The 27,777-nt window shown below is 34.5% G+C and overlaps 1 protein-coding gene across 2 annotated transcripts; it reads right to left on the bottom strand.

The window, feature by feature from the left end:
- On the bottom strand, positions 1-27,758 carry LOC149075419 (heterogeneous nuclear ribonucleoprotein Q-like). 2 transcript variants are annotated; one of them, XM_089242706.1, is made up of 12 exons: positions 27,557-27,758; positions 25,568-25,637; positions 21,517-21,666; positions 16,557-16,794; positions 15,266-15,373; positions 13,884-14,060; positions 12,531-12,666; positions 11,081-11,286; positions 10,551-10,846; positions 9,168-9,247; positions 6,024-6,184; positions 1-2,455 (listed from the first exon to the last, which is right to left on the bottom strand). In XM_089242706.1, exons 4-12 carry the CDS (start codon positions 16,638-16,640, stop codon positions 2,066-2,068), a joined length of 1,638 nt encoding a protein of 545 aa, XP_089098832.1. In that variant the 5' UTR covers positions 16,641-16,794; positions 21,517-21,666; positions 25,568-25,637; positions 27,557-27,758; the 3' UTR covers positions 1-2,065. The 2 variants fall into 2 exon arrangements, with proteins under 2 accessions (XP_089098832.1, XP_089098833.1); XM_089242707.1 differs by lacking the exon at positions 6,024-6,184.
- Between the last annotated feature and the right edge of the window lie 19 nt (positions 27,759-27,777).

Below are 27,777 nucleotides of genomic sequence, written 5' to 3'. Positions count from 1 at the left end.
ATAATTTTAATAAAGAAATTTGAAAGACATTCAATCAGCATCAAGACGACAATCAATAACACATATTTCAAATGTTGCATCATACTGGAACAGATATTTAAAGGAAATTGATTAGAAACCATACAGAATATTGAGAGCATTCTATGCCTTTTTATTCATATACATTTTTTCCCTCTAAGAATGAAAAAAGCCATTTGAGAATGAAGACTTGTGTCCTCTGTAACAATAGCATTTGATATTACGATTTAAATATCCAAATAATTGAAAATGCAACCATGCAAATCTAATGGAAATTATAATGGAGCAGACTTTTAAATATAAAAATTAAGCTGAACAAAACTGAACGTTTCTCTTGCTTACAAAAAAAAAGAAAAATATTGATGGCTAAACTCCAGATCATACAAGGCACAGTAAATATTTCTCCTGTGCAAGCAGAATCACTGCACAACTCTCCACGAGAAAATTCTTTTTTTTTCAGCATCAGATATTTCGTTTATAAACAATGACAGAGCAGTTTAGGTAAATTAAGTTATTTCTCACCAGGCCCATAGCCAGGAATTTCGGAAGTATAGATGGCAGCACTGAAATATCAGACAACACTATATGTAGCTACACACTCAGACTGTTAGGTGCACTCACTTTGTTCCAGACTCTGCCACGAGAAGCTGGGCTGGAAGAGATCTCGGCATCAGGATAAGTCCGGTGGCAGAGCCCATGACATTCATTCATTCAGCCAGGAATTTCGTTCAGAAGCAGGAAAAGTGATAGAGCAATAGATTTGGCCATCTTTTTCTCTAATTTCGGCCATTTTCCCACATTTCGGGAGAGAGAGAGAAAGAGTGGCAGAGCCCCCAAATCTCCCCCTTGCCTTGTCTCTCACTTATGTATTGGTGTCTCTCACTTATGTATTGGTGTAAGGGAACAATAAAAAAAAACTCATAAGTGAGGGAGGCATATGAGTGAATAGCATTTATCTATTTGTTTGATTGGGAGTGCAGAAAATAGTCTTGTGACAGAGAAACATAAGTAAGAGATTACTGTATGATCAAATTACTCATTATTCATTATTACTGATCAAATGCATCATAAAACTGAAAATTAGAGGTTATCAATTTCACACATTTTAAATGTTAAATAGTCTTTTGGTGTCTAGTCATTGGAAAAATTCCAAAAGCTTATAGATTCATCCACTACAAGTTTCATGGATTGACACGGGATATTACTTACTTCATGCCAACAGACCAATATAAATTTTAAAAAATTATAAATGCAGGATTCTGAATGCAAAGGAGTAATTTTTTTCATCCGGTGTTCCCAAGTGCAGCATGTCTTCAATTAATGGCAGTCAAGACTTCAATTATGTTGAAAACATGCTTTGTGGATCTAATAACCATGCCATTAACAATGTTCATTAAGCAACAATTTTTTTTAAGCTGCCCAAAATAAGACACTGGAGAATAAGAGTATGACGAGAAAATCAACAAATAGCATCTAGTCGAACTCCTATAACTCTAGGCAACATCAATTACTGAAAGCACTTAGATATCCAAGTTTGACTGTACCGTGTAAAATATATAGGAGAGCCAAATTAAATTATATGTTATTCATTACCCTTTAAAAAAATTACTTTAGGGGAGGGGAGGGGACAACCATGGAAATATACGGTAAATGCAACAACTTTTTTTTGTATAGGGAAGCACATCTTTAATATAAGTTCAATACAATTTTAATAACATTCAAAAAGTGCTTATTAAACGTGAAACAATATACAAGGAGCTACGTGTGGTGAAGCCACAAACATTTACTTTGATATATTCAAAGTTAAAGGAATTTAAATATCAAAATTTAAAAAGACTGAAAGCAGGAGCATTCGAAAATCAAATTTGAAGATCAACTATGAGTAAAGTTTGCTCCCAACAGTGACAAGGACACTTGCTCCTTTAGAAAAAAAAAACTTGAAAACAGAAAAAAAAAAAAAAAAAGAGAGGAAAAAAATCCCAAATAATGTAACAAAACGTTCCATAGAAAATTTTTTATAAACTGTGGCATAAACAACGATCAAAGCTCATTGTGACCACTGCTGACCATAGTTATCTTGGAACCAGTATGCAGCATTCCCTGATGTCCGGTTACGGTAACCATTATATCCAGATGAATTTAGAGGTTGCTGAGGAATTGGATGATTGCCCCACAACCCAGTCCCACTGTTCTGAAAACGCCTTGGCTTTGAGTCCCCTTGATGTTGGTGGCTATTGGTGTCAAACTTACGCTTACCGACCATGCTTGCTCCCCGCTGGATGGGGCCATGGAGGGGCTGTGGCACAGGGGGGAGTGGGCCAGTTGCCCCACGAGTACCTCGGCCGAGCGGGAGGTGGGGAAGCATTGGAGGTCTCCCACGAAGTGGCATTGGGATACCAAGGTTGTGGCCACGGTGGAGGCCACGGCCAGCACGACCCTGAAATAGGACAAAAAATATTGGTGTGAATAGGAATAAATAAAAATAAGCTTGATTTTCTTTTTCTTGATAGGGTATAAGAACAAACAAATTCAAAAACACAAAAGTGAATCATTAGCTAAGAAATGACCAGAAATTTTCTCTTCATGGTAATTTTACATGCAGACTCGATTGAAAAAAGAAAAATGTGCAATATACAATAGAGTTTTGCTAATCCGAACTAATTGGGACCTGTTTAGATTGGCAAAAAAAAACTGATTGCTGGGACTCACCTTTTAAACATGACTTTTTAAAGGTTTAATAACACAGGGTCTTCATATGTTCAACAAAAGTTAGACCCAAGTAATCACTCTGAACCCCTTTTCAACTTCAATAAAATTGTCTTCCAGTGATAAAACATTGTGGATAACAGATGTTTCAGACTGCTACGAAGCTGGGCTGGAAGAGATCTCGGCAATGGGATAAGTCCAGTGGCAAAGTTCTGGCATTCATTCATGTGGATAACAGAACAAAATCAAATAAATATGAAAAAATTGAGTGAATAGAAAACTTCAATGGTTTGGAACCCCCGGGAAATGAAAGAATATATCAGGGTAGTCATTTCAACTACTTCCGGGGGGGGGGGGGGGGGGGTACAAAGAACATGTACTCAATGTATTTGTAATTTTATATATATACCATTTTTAGAGTATTTTCAAAAGCCCCCCTGACCCCCCAAATGACGGGCCTGGAATAGATGACCTTTGCCCAAGAATAGTAAGAAGTCACCAACGAATAAGGCAAATATACAAAAGGCAAAATATATAAAGGCAAATAAAAAATCCTAATACATGCTCTAGTATTAAATGAGCACGCTCGCTGTGTTAAAAATCAGGAATGTGAAAAATCAATAATCATCGCTCATTGTTGGCAAGACGGCGTAGATATTCAATTTAATTTAGATATTCATTAAATTTCAGGAAGCAAACGTTTTTCGCAGTCACATCTGATTTAGATTTCTATAAAGGCACATATACTTGGGCCTCCAAAAATATATTAATAAATGACAATAAAATCAGCAACACTGATCGCAACTTCATGGTTTAGATTCATTACAAGCAGAAATTCCAAGAAAATTTGAATAGACCAATCGGGAGCTCCTTTTCACAAGCTTCCAATCAGGGCACTACATTAGTCTTACATGCAGACTATCAGCTTCATTCTAACCACGACATTTGAAGTGAACAGACATACTTTTTTTCTGCTGACCAACCAAGAGTAAAGATTTGGCATCTCGGTCAGCATGATCAGTGGTTACATATACCAATATTTTTTTCGTCTGAAGATGACACTCACTGTGTGGCAAAACACATTAGGAGTTTCTGTATGCTCGTCTTATTCGTTGGCGATTTCTTAATACCCCTGGTAAAGCCATTGAGACGTCACTGCATTCAACAAGTCGAGGGTGAATAGAGCTTAGTGATTTTTTTGCAAATACACTTGAGCCCTGTTTACATGTGTAATATTGCAATAGCATTGAAAATTGAAGACTTTTTTTTCTTCCTTCATAGGGAAAAAAATTGGGAGAAGGCATTGCCCCCCCCCCTCTTTCTTGTGGATCTTTGAGGGTTGTAACCGACTTTCCCCCATAATCCTTTGCACGAGCAAACTTCTGACCACTCCAGTAAAGTGGGTCTGAAATGCCTGCGCATGTACACGTGTTTAAGCGAAAACCCTGGAACCTGTTTTTAAACAGGATTTTTCCATTTCCCATGCAAACTGGCCTTTAGAGTACTCAATGGTAGAGCGAAAACTTGCATGAGCAGGCCAACAATCCTTAGCTGATGAGGGACCCCTATCATAACATTCTATTAGCACCACTTGTGGTAGGCAAGCTTGTGGGGATCCTAGTGGCCCATGATAGGCTTGTGAAGGAGAGTCCTTACTATTTTTTTAGGCATCTTTTTAGAACTGTTTTGATAAAAAAAAAGGTTCAAATCAACCAAGTTCTAGTGTGTATTGAAGTTTGATCATTTTTTTTAACATATATAACTAAACAATTAGTTACAACTAAAGCATGCAAATAATTCTCACTACACTTTCATCAAGAGTTACACCAACAAAATTATGAGGAGCCAATTCAAAGCTTATAAATGTATGAAATGAAGTTAATATTCATGTAAGCTCGTACAAAGATCACAGCAAGGAGAGACACAAAATAAAGCATGCACATGCATTTGTTTTACAAGCAAACATGGGGAGAAAAAAACAGCATTACCATATCCGAGGGGCCATCAAACACATAAAATTGGTATAACACCAAAGGAAAACGCAAAATAATTATGATCATAGGTTATTCACGAGCATACTTGCAACCTCAACAATTCACAAAAGACAAATGACAACCTATTTTTGGTATGCTAATGGAAACTCGGATATGACAATTGAGCTAGTTCTTAGCAAAAAGTGTCTTTCAGCATAAATGCAGACAGACATCAGACCAACTTTCTGTACAATATGTATACATGCAGGGTGACCAGGTTTGGTCTTCTCTTCAATATCCAACACAATGAACCAATCACTAAAGGCAATTTGTTTTGATACCAAAAATACTATTCTCTGCATCATATGGGAAACCTTTATTTTTACCAATTATAATTTTTTTAGGTCAGTTATAATCTGCTTATAGAACAAGAATTCAATCCATTAGTACAGCGGTTCTCAACATTTTTTGACTTGCGGAGCCCTTTTTAGTAGAACAGTTCTATGGCGGAGCCCTGTAGGCCCATTTTTAATAATTCATTAAATTTACTGATTTATTTTTACTATTTAAAAATATTTATAATTATTTTTTTAAATTTTAATGGGTTTTTTTTATTTTTCTAGAGTGGTCGCGGAGCCCCTGGAGAGTGCACAAGGAGCCCCAAGGGCTCCACGGAGCACCAGTTGAGAACCGCTGCATTAGTAAAAAATCTTTAAAAATATTAAAAATAAAAATCTATCCAATAATTAAAACATCAACTTTTTAACCATGTTTTTCTTTAAATCTTTAATTTTGGTCTGTATGAGTTAATAGTACGATATGTAAATCATATACCTATGTTCACAAAATAACTATAAATGATTCAAAATTAAATTATATATTTTATGACCAATGTTCAAAGTCTAGTCCGTTCAAATATATATACTGGCCATGTTACTCTGCTAAAATATAAAGTATACAAAAAGCGAGATAACTTTGACCAGCTAAATTAATGAGTTGATCAGACCTTGGACATTGCCAGTAATATTCAAAAAGAACTAAAAATTAACTAGTATTACCAGCCTTCATGCTGCAATTTAGTGATTATAATTAAAAGCCTCTGTTGTGTCCCTCCCCATAGAAAATTCAGTAACATAATTGGTTAAAATTATATTTTGAATATCTTGCATGGAAGGAAAGTGTGACATGCCATAATATCCCAGCCTCTAGCTTTTCTGAAATTTCTTTTGAAAATGGTCACCCTGCATGGAATTCTTTATAATGACTATTAGAAGGAAATATTCTACAAGAAAGGAGCACCACAATGTCACGCATTGCTTCACCCACCCTCTCTGTTCCAGCACGAGTACCCATGAGTTCCCTGGAATGCGATCCAGCTCCATATCCATAGTCATAATAGTCCTCATAATGGCTGTAGTAATCATCATAGTAGGAATCAGCATAGCCTCCCTGATATTCACCATAACCATAGAAGTTGAAATCATAATCTGACAGAGAGGGAGGGGTGGAAAATATTACTCTTCTTGTAGAAAAAAAAAACAAGCAATGAAATAAACTGTTAGTTACATATACAAGGGGGGAAAAAACATGATTAACCAGGAACATTTAAAAGCATAACCAGACCTTAATTTTATGCTGTTTTGAAGCTGGTGGTAGTTATGCAGGCAAATAAGTAACACTAGATGCAACATTAAAAATATACGTTTCTGAGCACTAGGACAAGAAGCATTAGCAAAATTATAAGTTGGAAAATCTGAAGGTGAAGTCATACACATATATACACACATACTGCATGCAAATGACACCATCGATTTCGAAATATTTTTCCCACTAAATTACACAAATAAACGTCAAGAAAAGGTCAAAGAAATGCAGAAAATCATCAGATGGATGCCAAAAATTATGATTAGCCACATACCAATTCATAAATTTTAACACACACACATGCAATTAACAGTATGTCTCAATACCAGGATTCAAATCAAAATTTGCAGTTTTCACATTTTCATAGATTTTTATAGATAATTGACATAAACAGGCCTTCGGTTCAAATTAGAACCAAATATTAATACAAAAAAGAATCGTTGAAAGTTAAGAAATGGTGTATAAATTTCTTCAAATAGATGGGTTGATCTATGCAAAAAAAAAGTTTTAGGATGGGATTATATAAAAGTATTTTTTATAAAACTTGAAAAGTTCAACCAATAAGCTTATCGGTATTTGCTCGAATGTAACGGATACGTTTTTTTGGTTGCATCTGGCAGGCTTTATTACAGAATTTTTATAAAGCTTTTATAGTGAAACACAAGCTTTAGAGGTACAATGACTAAGAAAATGCTTGAATAAAAATAAAATACAGGGTTTTATGTCTGCATCAAGATAAAAATATTGATGACTGAAGATCCATGACTCAGAGGAACTTTGCCACTTTCTCAAAGTTAATACAGTCAGTCATCCTTCAGTATTCGCTGGAGTTACGTTCCGGTAAGGGAAGTAATTGCAAATATATTAGAAATGGCTAACAGATATTATTGGTTTCAGTTAATTTGTTAGAGTATGGTAACTTCCAACAGGGGCAATAGCTAAAATAGATAGAGCCTGGGCCCATGCTTGGTTTGAAAGAAAGGATATGGTAAAAAGCTTCTTCCAATTTTTCTACATGTGAAGAATGTACCGTTGATGGGTCTGTCATGGAAAAAATCCATTGCCGATTTAAACTTATGAAGCCCTTACGCTATGTTGCTCCTTACAAATTTGTCTTCTACTTGTTAATCTTGATCATCCTGTAGTATCACTTTGGTTTCAAGGACAGTCAGCTCGATTAATTCCTCCTCGGTCAATTTATGAACTGCTGTTAATTCAATTTTTTTCCATGTCCACATCAGTGAACCCTTCTCCATTTACCTGGCTTCACTAACATGACATCTTTCATGATTTCTTTAATTCTTCTGCCCTACCTGGCAAATTCTCAAAAATTTTAACCAGTTCTAATTTTTGTGAGGCCCCTTTTTCTCGAGGCCCCTGTGCCATGCTCAGGTGAGCCCATACGTAAAAATAACATTGTCCCCAGTTCTAGCAATGACACTAACGGGCATCAGAGAAAATCATCCATGCCTTTTAGATGTTCTTGTATTTTGCATCATTTTCGATCATTGAGTGATGTGTATAGCGAGCCCTAAATGTTCACCTAACACCCAATCAAGCAGCTTAATACTAGACGTGAAATCAGAAGGCATATAAAGGACTTGAGCATTAGAAAAACTTCGGGAAGGGTTTTTAAAACATTCATTTATTATGTACAATTTATATATTTTATTCTGTTCATTCAGATATGAACAGGAGCACTGCAACTGTGTTTTCCAGAAAACTGGGGAAGAGACAGCGAATATTGGCCAACTGCATGCATTTTGTTTCCTATTTCTTGAAAGTTTTCAATAAAAACGATAATTTTTTAGCCTCTGTCTTGAATCAGCTTTAGTACACAAATTTTAATATTTACTCCATTTAATATTAAAATTGAATTTCAAATTTTAAATAAAAAAGTAGATAAACTCAATAGTTTTTTCTATTCTGAAAACTTCTCATTTTTCAATCATCAACTGAAGACTGGTTGCCACATCTATTTCTAGCCATAAGATCTATCATCCAAACATTTTGTCATTGTTGTTTCTTTCACCCAATTCTGAACTAGTGTCCATGACATACTCTAGTGGTCACTTATGTTACTAATATCCAATTAAACACAATTTTTTAATGGGCATTTGATTGGAACTCCATCATAAATCCTTGTATTTGTTTACACCATTTTCAACCATAGCTAGAAATCCAAAGTGTTTAAGATACACAAATCTACTTTATACTAGAGTATACCTGGAACCACACAGATCACTTTACAAATTTTACTTTACTCATTTTGCAGTGTGCCATGCAAAGGAATAACAACAGTTTTGTATTATCCCAACTCTTCAGTTCTACCAGGTTCTAACAGCAAGTCAGCAATTACTTTCTTCAAATTTTTACACAAAAGACAATACAGATACAGAGAAATACTAATGAGATACTAATATTAACAGTTTTCAATGCCACGAGTTCCCTCAACGACTACATCAAGCAAGATTTACACATTACTGTTATTCAAAGGCATCATAGAAAAGCTCCTAATCTACCACTTGAAAAAAAGGGGAAAAAATTAAATAAAAGACTGGATTCAGTTAAACCAACAAATAAATACTCCACTATGCAAAAAAAACGTTTTGCTTGTGACAGTGTATTGTTTCCTAGCTCTTACTATTCTGAGAGTATCAAGAGTAAACTTATAAATACAAATACAAGGCCACAACAGACAGAATGCCCAACGAGGTGGCTGAGCAAAAAGATGCCCATAAAGCACACAAAGATTTTGTGAGAACTTCGCATAACTAATATAAAACTATTTTAATATATACTCTGTATTAGATATAAGAAACTCACCAAAATTTCTAGGTGGTGGCGGTGGCGGGGGAATTCTCGCACCTCGACCCCTAGGTGGAGTTGGTGGAATCCCCATCATACTAGATCAACAGATTAAAAACAGTGTGAAATTTTTTATAGTGAAAGAGGGGAGGGGAATAATTAGAAAGGCATTAACAAACATGACACATAAAAATAAGATTCAATACCCGGACAAATTAAAAAAAGTGCCAGGACTTATATTAACACATTGTTCACCAGTCACACGTCAACTTGTGGCTTGTATGCTCATATGTAACTAATGTGATGAGTGAGATTAACCAGTCTACAATATGTTAACATTAATACAAAAACAAAGGCCACAACAGACAAACTACTACTACTAAACTACACATGCACCTTATCCACATTCCTTTGCAGAGCTTCTAATGAATTGGTACATGTTGAAATGTACATGTATGTGTAGTGAACCTGATATGAAATTTGTTTCTATATAATGCTTTTTATGTGTAGTGCCACATTGGGCAATCAGTTTTTTTAAACAGGCAAACTGCACAACAAAGTGGCTGGGTATTGGCATAACACCAGGTAGTTCAAAATGAATGGTATTAGAAGAAAAATTAAATTACAGCATTTATACTGGCATGTTATTTCACACATATTAGCATAATGTCTTAGGTGAACACTCCAAGTTTCATTTGGAAACACTGAGAAGCTGTCATCCCCCTTTATGTTAACTAGGGGTGCCATTATACAAAATGAAAGAGATAACTGAAATAAACTTCCAGTGTGCAAGAATATACAAAAACTTTGCCTCTTGAGCCTTTTCTCTATGAGTTTACAAGTCCTGTGAGAGAGTGGCCTTTTCCATACACTCTAGCACACCGTGAACTTTTTATTTTATTCATGCTTTGATTTTGAATAACTGCACTTCTAGCAAACATTTAGGTTATTATTCATGACAGCTCTTTTCAGTGTTGCCAAATAAAACTTGGGAATTAACCTTCAAAACAGTGTTAATATGTGTGAATTTACAGCTGTCACAGGCAAGTTTTTTTGTACCATTTTGAATTACCGTCTATGTATGGGCAAAACTGAAAATTTTCTCCCCAACATTTCCCATGAAATATATTGTTTTAAAACTTTATTTCCCATATAATTAACTAAATAAAAAGAACTTCCCAGCTTTAAAAAAAATTTGCTTCTACAGGTAAATATATAGAGACCCTATATAAACCAATTTTTTCTACAACAAACAGAAAGAAAAATATAGTAATTAAGTGTTTACTTTAAAAGCTACAAATAAACTTATTTTTTATGAATAACAAATATAATTATGCAGTATTAATAATAGTTAGCCTGGGGTTGATTTAAGTTTCATATAAAAATTATCTGTATACTCACAGGGCCCTCTGTTGCAAGGTTTGCATCATCCGGCGCTCCCTGTTTCTAAGCATTTCTTCTTTCTTTTTTTTGTCTGAAGGAGGTTTAGCGAGCGATACTTGAATAGCAGCGCCCCCGAGTTCTTTACCATTGAGGGACGTCATCGCTTTGATAGCATGGTCTCTATCCTCAAAATGTATAAATGCATAATCTTTAATTTTTTTTACTCTATCTACTTTTCCATGTGCCTCAAAAGCTTCTTTTAATTTTTCTTCAGTTACTTCAGTTGTCAAATTTCTAGCATATAAAACTTTAACCTAGAAAAAAAACCATTTATATATGAAAGCAAAAGCCGCTCTTAAAGATTCAAGAAATCAACAAATACTTTTCATAAACATGTGAAACATAGCCTCAAGTTTATAATGTATCAATGAATGTCCCAATTAGCACTTAAGATAGCCCTTTCACTTACATGAAAACAATTTTAAAACACTTTGTTTTGCCAATTCAAATTTTGAAATAAAAAATCTGAGCTTATTATTTATGTTTACTTTAGACATGGTTTCTTCGTCAGGCTCTTCTTGTGGATCTGCCCAATCAATAATAATGTCACAGCCCCACACTTTGATTCGGCCGGTGCTGAGACGTCTTTTGGCCAATGAAGCTGCTTTGTGAGACTCGTATTCTAAAAAGCAAAAGCCTCTGTTTTTCTTTTTGTCATCAGGTGAACTGTAAATTATCACTTCTCTCAAGCCAGCTATAATGCAAGATAAATGAAATAACAATGTGATTGCCTGCAAAATCTCTCTTAATGGAAAGATTAAAAATCATATAATTTTGTAATTCAAGATTATATCCTCCTTTGATGAAGTCATTAAATTCATATTCATAAGCTATGTAATTAACATACCATGAACTGGGGGTAACTTTGAGACAGCTGATTATTTTCTGCTTTTGAATTTCCAACCAATGCGCCATGCATTTTATCAGTAATGGCAAACTGATAAAACGTATGGCATTGGCTGGAAATTTGAAACCAGAAAATAATCTGCTGTACAAAAATTAATACAAAGTTGTAACTGATCTAGTACAAAGTTGTAACTGATCTAGTACAAAGTTGTAACTGATCTAGTACAAAGTTGCACCCCTGCAGTCACCCCGGTTTAAGGCCCCAAAGCAGAATGTGCCAAAATCTGTGACGTACGTCGCAGAACAATTAGCGCTGCTGCAGAACAATTCAGAAGAATTTTAAGAAAAAGTGCAAAAAATACTATTACATATATGGGGATTTTTACTGCAGAACATTTCCAGTCAGCCAAAGGTTAGTCGCAGAACAGTGCTAAACATTCTGCTTTGGGGGTTTAAGGTATTTATTTCACAATCCTTTACTAAGCTAGTTTGGTGCAATTTTTTATTGCCGTGGTTGGTGACCAATCTTGCTTAAAATATTAGGCTTGGTACACACTGGACCAATACGATATGTGATACAACCTGCAACTCTACATAAATTGGTTGAATTTAGGAAAAATATTCCATAACAATCACTAGAAAATCCTGATAGTGGGAGAGAATTCCGAAAATCTACAAGAATTATAATACAGAGCCGATAGCCCATTTCTAACAAATTACCATAACATTCAGGAAAAAAAGGAGTCCCCTGGTTGGTCAGGTGCAAAAACCTTTCTTCTCATAAAGGTCTAGCCAATCCCTTTACAATAGCTCAGTCCCACAGCTTTATTTAACATATTATTAATCATAAAATTTCAATTTTTATATTTTTGTACTTCAATTGCATGATCAACTATAAGTAGTACGGTAATGGATTACCACTAAAGAATTACCACAAAAAAAATGCTTTTTGAATAGAATTTCATTAAACATTTTGTTTGTAAGCTAATAGCTCAGTTCCACAGCTTTATTTCACATATTATATATGTAAGAAAAAAAGATAAGTGCATGATTATTGAGAGAGGAGTGTACATGGCAATAGTGGATACCTACGAGCATGTTTGCAGAATTCCTCGTACAGCTCCTCTCTTCCTCTGTTTTTTGGAATGTTTCCAACAAATAAACGATGATTATTTATTGATACTGTAACGCCAATAAATTTTCCTTTCCTAATTTCATGGTTATTTAACTGAAAATGAGAGAAAAAAATGATTTTTACCAATATCTCTTTCCCAGTAAGACTTGTAAAATTTGAATTTTAAAAAGTGTGAAAATGAAATTCTTTAATTGAAATGAAATCATTTAAAAAATCACTATAAACAAAGTATAGTGAAACCTCCCAACAGTCACTAACAGGACCAAACAAATGTGGTCATTATTGGAGGTGGTTGTTGTGTAGAGGTTCAGTATTTAAATACAATGCCACAACAGGCAAAATGCCCAACGAAGTGGCTGAGAAAAAGATGCCCATAAAAATATGGATGTCATATATTTCAAAAATAAAGCAACCCAATTAAAAATGTAATTAATAAAAATTAAAACAATATATACAAATGATAAAATATTACACAATGCCCATAAAGAATACTTATGGTTGTCTTATTCTAAGTATGGATAGCTTCTTGATTTATCCCAACATGTTTATCGTATTTCTTTTTAAACGTGTCAATTGTGTTACAATTTACTACCTCCGGGGGTAAGCTATTCCATTTATTAACAACCCTATTGGAGAAAAATTCCCTGCGACACCATAATCTTGCATTGTCCCTCACCAATCGATACTGGTGTCCCCTTGTAAAAGCAGTCGATTGGCGGTGTACTAAAAGTTCATGGTCCATCCTATCGTGTCACTTGTGTTGCAATTTACTACCTCCGGGGGCGAAACATACATTAAATTTTTTGGTTGCTTGTAAAATTATAACCCATGCTATAATTACTTAGAAAAAGCAGTTTTTGTAACACAAGACATTTATTTTGCATTGGAGCTACGTGAATTTTTCATGAAGAACTTTATATTTTCTATTTTTAATTTCATTCAAAAATTTCAAAGAAAAATGTGTACAGCTGTGCCGTAATCTTTGTATTCAATAAAACGCAATGCATGTTGAGTTCCGGGCATTCCTCAGGACATGTATTCTTCAGATAAGATTCATCATATTTATCTTCCCCCCCCCCTAAATGGACTTCTACTTCAATTTAATTAATCAAGGATTATTGGGAAATTAATTTTCGGCAAAAATGAAGAAAAATTTCTAAAAATTCCAGAGAGTAGGAAAAAGGGTAAAGAAATCTGGAGTTGCCCACCTAAATCAAGAAAGCTAGTAGGTCTGTACATCCAAATATGCAAACAAAATCTTTGTTCATTAAAAAAATATGCATAATCCAATTATGAATGATTGAACATACTTGTTTGACAGCATTTTGAGCACCTTGTTTTGTCTTGTAAGTAATGAAAGCATAGCCTCGATTTTGACTTGTCAGGGGATCCATCATGAGTCTTAAATCCCAAATGGGACCACATTTTTCAAACAAAGGAATGAGTTCATCTTCAAAAATATCTTTTGGTATTTTACCTACAAAAATCTGGAAGAAAATAAAAAATTATGATGCATGTTCAGATAATCAACACAATTAAACAGTTTGTTGAGAAAAGGATGTAGCACTGATCTTTCGTTCAATTTGAATTATTCATTTTATCAAGTGCAAAATCAATTTATCCTCAATCAATTTTTAAATTTTATTAATTTTTTTCTGTTGTCCTCTCAAGATTTTATGAAAAATTAAGCTACGTCATTCTGGTACAAAAACCTCTTCAATTTAAAAAAATATAACTAACAAAATTCATAATTTTAAATGACTAAAATTGTTTTCCTAATACCATATTCTACCCCCTCCCCCCCCCCCCCCGCATTTGCCAGCATGCCACCAAACAAACTCAAGAGACACCTCATTTGTACATGTTGAGCTCTGGTCCATTCCTGGCATGATTCCCCAAAGCAGAAAATGTCGAAATCTGAAACGGTAATCAAAATGCTAAATATTCTGCTTCGTGGGTTTAATAAGGATCACTATATACATTCAGCCAATTCGATGAATTTTTATTATAAAGATATTTCAGATTTTTCCAAAATCTCAGATTCGAGTTTCCTGGCATGCTGGTCTCCCGCAATGTTTCCTGGTAGGCAGGCTAATGCGGGAAATACTGTAATCAGTACAAAGTCTTTCACAGCGATTTCAAACGCATTTATCAGTGACTTCCAAACTTTATAGGTTCCAGAGTATGATTTTTAATTTTCAACCTAGAAGTAAAGATGTGATACGACTTCCAACATCTGTCAAAAAATATATATGGCCCACAAACTCTCTTTTCATATCGTAAACAAGGACAACCAAAAAATACTGGTATAAGCCTACTAATAGTCCTATTACATCAATTTGGTTCAACATCATTACTACTGGAGCAAAATTCATCCAACAATTTCATAAAGTATGATTAGGATTTTGTGTTAGGTATCTTGCACCCCTTCTGCAGTCACATATTTCACTTTTCTCTGGCCAAACAAAAGTATTTTTAAAAAGCATTGCCACAAAAATCTTTTCCCCATCTATGCAGTTGGACATGTTTCACATGCTAAATACAGCCATGGATTAGTTTTTGATACTTAATACCACAAATTATCAAAGAAAATGAAAATTTTCAAATTACTCATGTAATTACGCAAAGAAGGAAAGTTTTACTGTGTTTTCATATACAGAACATTCAAAAATGAAATAATTTCAGAACTAACCTCACAGCCATTACATGGTGGTGGTCCCTGCCATCCAGGAGGTGGTCCACCATATTTACGCTGACCATTTGTTATATCTAATGTATAACCAGTTCTATCCAAAATCGCCTGAAAATAATCAAATATAAAATTTATAAACATAAAAAAATTACAACATTTTTAGACTTTCTTAGGTGTAGTCTTTATACATTTAGCACAAAAACCAAACACAGTAGAACCTCGCTATTAGCAACACTGGATATAACAGCTGTCAACTTCGGAAAATAAGAATTCGGAAGATTTTCATGCAGATCCAAATTCCGTACAAACAAAAATGTAAAAGGAATCTTTTAAAACATTTTAGGGGTTTTTCATTAGTCAAAGGGAAATTTTAGGGATATTTTTCCATTGCAAAAACTGAGACACAGTGCAAGTCATCACCAATTATAGCCAACAAGTTGAAGTCCTTGGGTTAAATTACCTCTCAAAAATCAAATCTTGCAAACCAAAAAATCTCCTTCAGGCCCAAAGCGGGACATATGGATAAAGCAGATACACGCAATCATGCCAAATTTGCTGATTGGCTAATTGTGTATTTTTTCCTCAAAAATTAAATATTTTTGTGATTCTATGAATTCAACTTACTCCTCCGCACTATAGTTCTCCTGAGGATGTCTAATGATACTGGTATTTGATACCACTTGATCACCCAAAAGATTAGAAATTTTTGGTGTCGCTATTTTTTATGTGATACAGCATAGTGTATTGTGATAAACATCTTTACAGGGGCAATACATCTAACTGAATTTTGTTTATAAACCAATCAGTTAAAATTTTTTGTAGTGAATAAAAGTTAATTTTTTGGTGATATTAATAAGATTTAGAAAAGATCTCAACAGCAACATAAATGTGATGGCATGTGATGAATGTTGCCTCTTTAAATATCGATAATCTCTCTATAATACTATTTTATTCTTGGTCAGAAGCAGGGTTTAAGCTAGTCACATTTTTCACAAAATGCCAAAGAAAATCTCAGAATGCGAAAAAAGTAGCAGCCACTTTTGCAAAAATACATGCAGGAGTTACGCAACGAGTAGACATCCAACCATCAATCATTACATTAACATTGTAGCATTTTGCTAAAGTTTTTCTCCCATTTTCGTTTTTTTTGCGAAAGGAATTTTTTATCCAGCTTAAACCCTGGTCAGCAGAATAGTGTTGCATCGAGGTTTCACTGTAGTCACAAAAAATAATGAATATTACCAATGTTAATAGGTATAAATAGGCATAGCATATAGTTCAAGGAGCTTACTTTGACTTTTTGCTCGTCAGGTCCTTTCATTGTATTAGAATTATTTGAAGGAATTTTCATTTTCTCAAAACTGTCTGTTTTCATAACATTAAAGAATCAGTGGCTATTGATGCCAGATGAGTTTCCAAATAGATTTAGATGTACTGCCAAAAAAAGAATCACTGGTAGCACCATCAACGGATAAATATGAAGTTGAGAGAGTGAGCCAGCTTATTCTACATCTGGAAACAAAAGCAAGCTAATGGGGAAAAAAGGAAACATTTTTGTTTAAATAATAAAAACCAGCATGCATTATATGATTTCAAGCAAAGCATATAGTCAAGTCCTAGCCTATAACTCAGATTTGTATCAGTTTCTTGAAACACTTTTCAAAATAAAAGTCTATATATACAGCGGATCCCAATTATTATTTTTTTAAAATTGACATGAAAAACTTTTTAAACAGGAAAATGCTTCAAACAGGAAAATCTTGATGAGTACAAATAACAGCCGACAAAAATTTATACCAAAAGGGAAAAGGTTCCAAGTGGAAATGTTATAAACAGGATCCACTGTACACATTTAAAAAAGTTATGGCAAGCTAAGGCCGGTCATCAATTGGAACCTACTTTTTTTTACTTGTGGTTGCTTCTAGTGGATGACCAGCCTGAAACTGCTTCAAAAGAAATGTCGAGAGAAATCCTAATATAAAAAATTGTAGCCAAATTGGTGATGAAAACAGCTGATAATAGACTAAGAAACTAAGAAATTTTTCAAACACATGTGCAGGATGACAATACAAAAAAAAAAAGACATCGAAGCCAACCATCACCAATTAATATAAACAATGCCCCCCCCCTCGTGTAATATAAGAGGAGTTAACACAAGAAGGATCGACCCTCTTCCTATTGAGAATCCCACAAATCCCTCGTGTCATTTGAATAGTTACTTTATAATGCCCAGTTGTTTACTTTTTGTGCTGATGGATGGCTGTAGACTTCCATCAGAATAATAGTCTTAAAATATTTCGTTGTTGGGGACTGACCAGGTTGTCTGCATTGTTTCATTTTACTGTTCCCAGATTTCAATTGTAAAGATTATCCAATATTGTAACCCTGAATATGTATGCAAATCAGTGTTGTGCTTCAAGGAATTATTAAGGAATAATTTTTGTGTAGTTATTTTTGAGAACAAAAGACGTCATAAGCTTATTGTTGGGGTTTGTTACAATCCACCGAATAGGGATCAAAACTATATCGCCAAAATGCATGATGAAATTTCCTACATGTGTAAGCGAAAGAGGGTTCTCATACTAGGGGATTTCAATTACCCGGGTATTGATTGGGAGAACCTTTCATCTGGAAATCAGTATGAAAGAGACTTTCTTAAGTTGGTGCTCGAAAATTTTTTGTATCAGCATGTATCAGAAGCCACTAGGGGTACTGCTATTTTGGATTTAGTTCTTACTAGTTCTGAGGATCTAGTTGAACATGTTTCGGTGGGGGAAGAGTTTTCTTCCAGTGATCATCGTATCGTCAGATTTCACTGTAACTTTTCCTCGGGTAAGGTTGATAACAAAAGACTGGTTCCTTGTTTTCGGAGAACTAACTTTGATGTTTTGCGAAGAAGGTTAGCGGAAGTTTTCAAAGACCGGTTGGAATCAGTAGGGGTGGTAAGTCAATGGGAAGAATTTAGTACGAAGCTGTCCTCTGTTTTGCACGACGTCATACCCTTTGTTCGAAAAAAGCGTGTTTGTACATCACACCCTCTATGGTTCACGGATAGCGTGCAGAACCTTTATCTTGAAAAGAAAAGAGCATTCAGAGAGTATAAAAGTGGACGAGGTGACCTATCATTGTTTACTGATAAAAGAACACTGTTGAAGAAAGCGATAAGGGATAGTAAAAAGCAAGTTGAATCTAGGTTGGCAGATAACATTGGCTCTGACCCAAAATCATTTTTTCGATACGTCAATAATGGATGTAAGGGGACAGTTGGCCCCCTCTCGATAGGAGGCTCAAAAGTAGAGCAATGTAGGCATGTGTAGTGCTTTCAATGACTTTTTCGCGTCGGTTTTTAATGGAGATAATGATATTCGATATACGGGTGTTGCATGGGGTAATAAAACGCTCAACGATATTCGAGTTGAAGACGTGGAGGTCCTAAATCTTCTAAGAAATGTATGTGCAAGCAAAGCACCAGGACCAGATGATATCTATCCCAGGGTTCTCAGGGAAGGTGCTAATGAATTGTTGGGGCCAGTCGCACAGATATACAGGAGTAGTGTTGCTGAGGGTATCGTCCCGAGAGATTGGAAACTGGCTAACGTTGTTCCGATATTTAAGAAGGGTAGTAGAGAAGTGGTGTCTAATTATCGTCCAGTGAGTTTGACGAGCTCCCTCTCGAAAATTTTGGAAATTATCATCAAAAGGCAGTTTGTGAAGTGGATAGACGAGAATAATGTATTGTCGGATAATCAGCATGGGTTCAGGAAGGGGAAGTCATGTGTAACTAACCTCCTTTGCTTCTATGATTATGTGACTAAGGCTTTGGGTAAGAGCAAAAATGTCGACGTTGTTTACCTTGATTTCCAGAAGGCATTCGATCGGGTCCAACATGGCAAACTCTTGAAGCGTTTACACGAGATTGGAATAGGGGGCAACTTGCTGAATTGGATAGAATCGTGGTTAAGAGATAGGTCGCAACGAGTTATGGTGAACGGGGAATTCTCTGGTTGGACAGACGTCACAAGTGGAGTTCCTCAGGGAAGTGTCCTTGGCCCCATACTTTTTTCACTTTTTATCGACAAACTCGATCAGGGTATCGATGGAATTACTAGCAAATTCGCAGATGATGTGAAGCTAATGGGGGTAATCGGAAATGAAAGCGATAGGGAGTTGCTCCAGACCAACTTAAACAAGATTGCAGCATGGGCAAATGAATGGAGCATGACGTTTAGCGTAGATAAGTGCATGGTTGCTCATTTTGGTTCGAACAACCCACGGTTCTCTTACGAGTTGAATGGTGTCACTATCCCGGATGCAACTAGAGTCACCGATTTGGGAATTCTCATTGACGAGCGACTTAAGTTTTCTGAACATTGTTCAGCGGTTGTCAAAAAATCGAATAGAATGCTTGGTCTCATTTTCAAAAAGGTCTCTTCGCGTTCTCCTAAAGTCATTCTTCCGCTTTTTCGAGGCTTAGTTCGTCCTGGACTGGAGTATGCTGTAAGGTTTTGGAGACCATACCTACAGAGGGACATAGACTTGGTTGAAGGGGTGCAGAGAAGAGCTACGCGTGTCCTTATTGGCACACGGGGCTTGAGGTATGAAGAGAGACTTCATTTTTTGAATATGTTTACACTGGATGAACGCAGGTGTCGAGGAGATATGATCGAAGTGTTCAAAATTTTCAATGGGATGGATAGGATGGACCATGAACTTTTAGTACACCGCCAATCGACTGCTTTTACAAGGGGACACCAGTATCGATTGGTGAGGGACAATGCAAGATTATGGTGTCGCAGGGAATTTTTCTCCAATAGGGTTGTTAATAAATGGAATAGCTTACCCCCGGAGGTAGTAAATTGTAACACAATTGACACGTTTAAAAAGAAATACGATAAACATGTTGGGGTAAATCGAGAAGCTATCCATTCTTAGAATAAGACAACCATAAGTATTCTTTATGGGCATTGTATAATATTTTATCATGTGTATATATTGTTTGTAATTTGTGTTAATTGCATTTTTAATTGGGTTGCTGTATTTTTGAAACATATGACAACCATATTTTTATGGGCATCTTTTTATCAGCCACCTCGTTGGGCATTTTGCCTGTTGTGGCGTTGCATTTGTATTTGTATTTCTTTGTGATGATTGACTCCAGTCAAATTCCCTTTAAATACTAGACTACTTATGTGCCATTACTGCTCTGTTTGTTTCAGTCATGAACTAACCAAAGGTAAAGTGTTTTGTGCACTTCAATACTTGTTGCTGTGTTGTGTAATCAAAAGGAAATGATAGAATCAACGTTATAAATTCTCTCTGGGATCATCTCATCTCCATTGTGATAATCAAATCAACACCATAATTCCTAATGATGTTCATTTCACTGAGTTTTTTTAGGGTCATTGATCTGATCAACAATGTTCTACCCTAAATAAGTTCTTGGGGCTCACTTCCCAAATAATACTATTTCCGCAAGAAGGAGATGCATATAAGCATGTAGTTCCCACTAGCTACATTACGACTACAGTGCCGCGGGAAAGATGGAACTATGGGTATTGACTTCCAGTTTGCATCATGGATATGTCATTGTCTCTAGTCATGGATTCTTGACATCTTTCGGGTAAAAGTGATCCAAGCTAATGACTGATAACATTAACTTATCTTTTGTTCAAGTGTTGAATTCATATTAAAATGTTGAAATTGAATTCTTGACTATTGAAACTTACTAATAAAGTGTTACATGCAGAGTAAAAAATAGAACTGTAATAAATTGTTATTTAAGTGGAAAAACCTGTATTTGTGTCATTCCTCATTGTTAACTGCCGCCGATATTATTTGCGAAAAACTAAATTGAACAGAGTCCATCAGGATGTTGCAGGAACACTTAAAAGGCAAATTCAGGGCCCTCTCCAGTCCAGAATTCGGGACACCAGACCTGTCTGCCTCCTCCCCTTTAGTTACAGCCATGAATATGATAAAAACTCCAAAAACTATATAAAACTGATGGAGGCTCCACCCACCCCTTAATACTGCTTCGAAGCCATAACGGCTCTTGAACATAACTTTCCCCAGAAAGATTTAAAATTGTCAAATACTATGCCAGAACATCCCAGAATACATTATCATATTACACGAGTGTTATTCTAAATATGATTTCCTTGAATGTACTCATTTATGAATTAATTTATATGGAGTATTTCCCACATTACACTAAAAATATCATTTAAAAAATATGTATATACACAACTTACTTATTTTTTCCTAACTGAAAATCAACTTAAGGATTTAAATCATAATCACTGGAGTTTACTGAAGCTTTTAGAATCAAACATCATGATTTTCAACATAATTCATGAATTTTGTGATTTCATAGATACTATCCACCTCCTCCTAGACACAACCTATTGAGAAAAAAAAAATGGTTTGACTAACATATAAAATTATAAACATATCGATAAAAAAAAAATCAATATCATGACTTCGGTGATCAAGAATGAATTAAGACAATTCGTCCAATAAAATATGATTTCTACAGCAATAAATAGGAACATTAAAATTGTTGTGCATTATTAAAATCAGAGATGTGACATGAGAATATTCTCCTGTATGTAAAAATTGGAGAGTAATCAAGAGTATTCTTTTTTCCTTTTAAATAATGAAAATTACAAATTTTGTTTATTAAGAAATATGATTCAGTTTTCCTTGCCTGAAACATTTAGAACACTTTTTTTGGCATAATCACCAAATAATGACAAGATTTAGTTAGAGAATATTCTTTGTCATGGCGAGAGGCTTCAAAGTTTTTGATATGAAGATTTTGGAAACTTTTAAAGATTAAAAAATCTCTTTTAAAATTAGATAAATTGTCATAAACAAGTTCAAAGCAAAAAAAACTACTGAAAGTTGAATGACAAAGAGCCACTATTACAATCACCTCCATTCTAAAGAATATATAGAACTGTGTGTGTGTGTCATTTTCTTCAATAAACTCAAATTTTTATCACTCGTATTTCTTTGCAAGTTATTCAATTCAGCCATGTTGTTTCCATTTTCTTGCTTTAGAAGTTAAATAATGTTGGTTGTAAACTTCTCTTCTTTCAAATAACAATTCTTTTACGTTGTATATGTGAGGTTCTGAAAGCTCTTGCAGTAATTTTAGAAAGGAATTTCTGTCAAACTTATTCCAATGCACATTACTTTCCACCTCATAACAGCCCCGATGTGTTTTCTGCCGAGTTCCCATAACACATTCGTCTTTGCAGAAAATCTTATTTTTCTGAATATTTTGGTAGTTTTAAAAGAATTCCTTCTCATGGCATGCCTTTTGCAGAAATTCTGATCCACGCTCATCTTTGCTTAACCCTTTATCCACTGATAGTACTTTGACGTATCAGGTTAGCTAATTTGTTATGTACGAACATGTAAATGATTTCAAGTTTTCCTCATCATTTGTCTTCATTATTGCCTTTTTCACTTTATTTAATTTCAAGCTATTGTGAATAATTAATTAGTCTAAATACCCGTTACGAACAGTTCTGTATCCTCTGAGAATGGGAATATTTTTTGTATAGTTACTTTTGTTTTGCAGGAAAATACATATGCAGGAAAATACATATACAGTAAAACTTCGGTTAACGAGCTTAATTCGTTATGCAAACGTGCTCGTTATTCGAATCAAACTTCCCCACAGGAAATAATAGAAACTCTTGATAATTTGTTCCACAATTTATTCATTCACATAAACATGACTAATAAAAATGGCATTCAATTAATAATTAAAAATAATAATATAATATATAAATTATATAACTAACAGCATAAATGAACAAACAATATGATGTGTTTACGAACATGATTGACTATTAATTTACTCTAAATGACGAGAGACAGGAGGACTATTGTTTAGGACAATTTACATACTCACTGTTTGAAAACTTATTTCTTTTTGCATGACTTTCAAAAAGAACCTTATCAAATCACACTTGCTTTTGCCACCTTTTTAGGATTTATGGGAAATGGTAAATTGCAGTGTTCAATGGACAGATTCATTACTTTCACACTGCTACAGCTTTATTTAGGTGGTTCTTTTCTGCAGAGTTTTGCAACAGATTCCTACATTTTACACATCTTTCTAATTTCGTTTTAAGTGAGGGATTTCTTTCTTAGACGAAATACCATCCATAAACTCTAGCTGGTGCGTGCAAAAGAGATCCATCACTTCATCTACAGTCAACTCCTAGACATTTTTCCACCACTAATTCTTGAATGCCATCCGCATGCACCTCCAGTTCATGATCTTCCCCTAAGCACACAATCTCTTCGACAAGTAGTGGCTCCTTTTCATGAGCTAGCCCCTCAAAGTCATGTTCAATAATGCAAATCAGCCCACAGTTTTCTCCAAGTGGAATTAAAAAAAACACTTTAAGCACATGTGTGCATGGCTACATCTAGTTTTGTATCGAAAATATTCACACTCGCACGTGTTAATTTTCCGAGGGAGGCACGCTTACCGGAGAATTTAGGGAAGAATATTATTTGTATTATTTACATAACAAGTGTGGACGAAAGCAAAAAATCATCAGCTCAATTGTGATAAAGTGAAAATAAATGAACAAAGCGCAAAATTTTTGTTCATAATGTGAATCATCGCTCGTTAACTGAGTCAAAATTTGTTCAAAAATTTTGCTCGTTATGCGAATTGCTCGTTAACCACTGTATATATACAACTTCCCTCTTTCAAAAACCTAAATATAATCAATTTATCATTATTTCATATTATACATATATATATATTTTTTAAATTATTCATAAATATGCAGCATACATTATAAACATATATATCATTAATGTTGGAGCCATTCATTACAGAGTAAAAATAAGTTGAAGTTATTTACTGAAAATTCAAGAATATTCTTGCGAATCTTTCAAACAATTATTACAGAGAATTTTACATCTGTAAAAATATTAAGAATATTCTCATCGAGAATAACAAGAATATTATCAAGTATTATCCTCCACAAGAGTCCCCATTGAGAATAATAAGAATATTCTCAAGTTATTTATAATAGTAATCCAACCAGAGAAGATAGATGAGTATATTCTTCCGATTATTCTTTAGAATTTTACACCTTTAAGGCTGGGATTACACTATAAAAGTTGGATAAAATTCCTTTTATAAAACTTGAAAAATCGAACCAATAGAGCTCATAGATTACATTCGAGCAAATGCAACCGATAATCATATTGGTTGAATTTTTCAATTTTATAAAAGAAATTTTAGAAAACTTTTATAGTGTTATCCTGGTATAACTGAAATTGTTCTAAAAGATAATGGAATAAATAATAAACTAAATCACTAATGGACAAGTTACCTAATAAGGCAAAGACAGAGTGAAATTCAAACCTTAGAGGCATCTCTCGCTTTATGTGATTAATTGGTTCCCACAAAATAATAAAATGAGTGTACAGTGAAATCACATAGTTTTTAATTTAACATTAGGTAAGACAGGAATGGGAACAGTTTCTTCACAAAAGAATAAAGAAAATAAAGTTAACTCCAGCAGCAAAATAAATTTTTGTGAATGTATTAATATTATTTGAGCTCACTCATAAATCTCAGGGATTTCCCTCCATGCAATCAAATTTAATAATTTTTAAAAGGCTGTCACCATATTTTGGAAAAGTCGAAAGAAATATTTTGTTTTTCATGGGAAAAAAATGTTAGGCATATATTCCACAAAAAAAAGGAGGATTACTGTGAATGGGAATTTTATCTCCTGAAGAGCTCGGGATGACCACTGATAACTTTTTAACGAAAATATCAAGATTCAGATGTGTGAAACGCAACATTTTCTCTGTCCGTACAAAAATTTTAACAAGCTAGAGAATCCTGAATATCCCTTCCAAATGTCTATCAATTTTCGATCAACCAAATTTCTATCATTTTCTTAAAATTCTGATTTCACTGTCAATGTTACCAAAACATGCGAACTCTGACAAGTTTGATTTGAACGTTTTAGCCACAAGAGTCTTATCTGTTGTGGATCCCGAAATACAGTAGATTTTGCCATTACAGAATCATGTTGAATCTTCAATTTGTAAGCAAACTTTTTAGAATCAAAAATTCAAACTCCAAGCCAAATTTTGCAGGTTGTGATTTCTTAAATTGATTTCAATATCGCTTTATAGCGAAAACGTGTGAAGCAATGGATACCTACACGATAGAAAAATTCACAACATTATACATTTAAAAAAAAATTTGTAATCAACACTTAAAATAAATGCAAAAAAATTGAATCTCACCTCCTGTATCATCCTCATATCATATTCATTGACAAAAATATGGAAAAAAAAACATCTAAAAATTTATTACCTGTAAAAAAATATTAAAAAAAACATCAATATACTGAAATCAATCACAAAGCATTGAGAAAATTAATTAATTTTAGAGCTAGTACAAGACAAAAATCATAGGTGCTGATTCCCAGGCTTGAAAAATCTACAGTTCATCACGGTGGAATATATTCACACTGAATCAACCCTATTATACAAATAAAAGGGAAAACCAGGGATTTCCTGGGATTGCATAAGGCAGCGGTTCTCAACCGGTGCTCCACGTGCACTCCCGAAGGGCTCCGCAACCGTAAGTTAAAAAAGCACGTAAGTAAAAAACAGTAAGTTTGAAAAAAAAAATAATTATAAATATTTAAAATAAATCAGTAACTTTAATGAATAAATAAAAAATAGACCTACAGGGCTCCGCCATAGAAAATATAGGCCTAGACCAGAAAGGGCTCCGCCATAGAAATTATAGACCAGAAAGGGCTCCGCGAGTCAAAGGTTGAGAACTGCTGGCATAAGGTAACTATATGACCAGTTTCCCCAGGACGTTTCAGTATTTTTCACAGTCGAGATTTCTTTTTATAAAAATGTTCCGAATTCAGTTTTTCAACGATGCCTCTAAATTTTTATTCTACACTGAAATCAAGGATTGATATTAGTTTGCCAACTTGGAAAATTATGACTAAATATGAATATGGTATCCCACATATTTATATTGATCTGCATGGTTTTTTTTTTCAGAATTTATTTTAATCCACTGAATGAATGAACGCCAGAACTTTACCACTGGACTTAGCCCGTTGGAAGAGATTTAAGCAATGGGATAAGTCCAGTGGCAAAGTTTTGGCGTGCATTCATTCAGTCGATTAAAATCCATGTGGTTTGCAGAAGCGCTACATTTCTTACCATTGGTGGCTTTTCAGATTTCAGCAATATTGGAAACTTTACTTACTTTTAACATGTAATTTGGCAATAAGTGCTGATTTCCCATACTTGAAATCTTCATTCCTCATATTATTCTTTTGAGAAAACATGGCCAGCTTGGGATTGCAAGATCTGAAGAGTTATCTTTAGGGATTTTTTTAGGGGCAAGCAAAACATGAGGATTTTTAGGGATTTTTCTGTAAACTTATTTTTTTCAACAGCTGTGAGAGGGTGTACACAAGGTGAGGAACCAGAGATCAGTGGTGTTAGCACAAAGAAAACATTTTGCCGGGAGGGTAATGTTAATATGCTAATATATATACCGGTGAGAGGTGTGCATTGCACTGTGTAATCATAGAGAAAGATTAGTCCCTCCCCCACAAAGTTCATTCTGGTGCTCCAGATATTCGCTTCCATCTGAAATATGAGACACAGTAGGATCTACACAATACCAGTTTATATGGCGATTAGAAAACCCACATATCTCGTTATCACTCAGCACATTAATACTGGAGCTGCTACCACAGTTTCACCAAAAATGTAAATATGTAGATCGAATTTCCAAAACAGCATCTCTATAATAGATCATTAAAATCATCTATTAAGCTTCTTAACAATTCGTTCTCTCGCACGTAGACATGGTATTCAGTATTGGGCAACTTATTGCTAACATGGACATATAAATGCTGTCTAAGCATCATGAAGTTTGATAATTAAACCCCTTAATAAGTACCAAGCCTTTTAAATGCATGAACACAAGTTGAAAATGATGAAAGTATAAATGAATAATTTTCTTCGATTTCATATTAATGAGCAATTTTTAAACGTAATCAATTAAAAGCAAGTCGTTATGTAAATAAATATCAAGAAACAAGATACTATATGTTAATATTGTACTACCCAAAATGGTTACCGTAGTAGGCACCACTACCATGCTACAGGCGCACATTGATTTAACACATGTGGGAGTAAACAGAGGCACATTCGCACACTGATCAATAAATAAACAAAGAAAAATGAGCCTACCCTAAAAGAACAGATGTAAAAAAACAAAACAAAATCATATTCAAAGGCTGCACCCAACACTGGGTACCCTAGCCTCTCTCCAAATAACTACAACGTGATATCCACTACGGGGCTTTACTGCCTTATAGTAAGGGTTTTTAACACTAACCAAAGGCCCGACTCACGATTGCGGTCGTAAGTCTTGAGAGAATATTCGGTTTGTGGCCGGGCGATTTATTAAG

Source organism: Pholcus phalangioides, unplaced genomic scaffold (genome assembly GCF_987345545.1).
Source record: "Pholcus phalangioides strain wild (caught in Gottingen) unplaced genomic scaffold, Ppha-v1.0 ptg000015l_1, whole genome shotgun sequence".
Lineage (NCBI taxonomy): Eukaryota > Metazoa > Arthropoda > Arachnida > Araneae > Pholcidae > Pholcus > Pholcus phalangioides.
Note: the sequence above shows the minus strand (reverse complement) of the source record. Positions and strands in the feature narration are given on the sequence as shown.

What these genes read in the sequence shown, in the direction of transcription:
- LOC149075419 (XM_089242706.1), bottom strand. Translation starts at nt 16,640, where the DNA reads ATGAAAACAGACAGTTTTGAGAAAATGAAAATTCCTTCAAATAATTCT. An exon ending in CTGACGAGCAAAAAGTCAAA is followed by an intron (nt 15,374 to 16,556) that starts GTAAGCTCCTTG and finishes GATTATTTTCAG; the next exon opens with GCGATTTTGGATAGAACTGG. An exon ending in ACCTTGCAACAGAGGGCCCT is followed by an intron (nt 9,248 to 10,550) that starts GTGAGTATACAG and finishes CTGTTGATCTAG; the next exon opens with TATGATGGGGATTCCACCAA.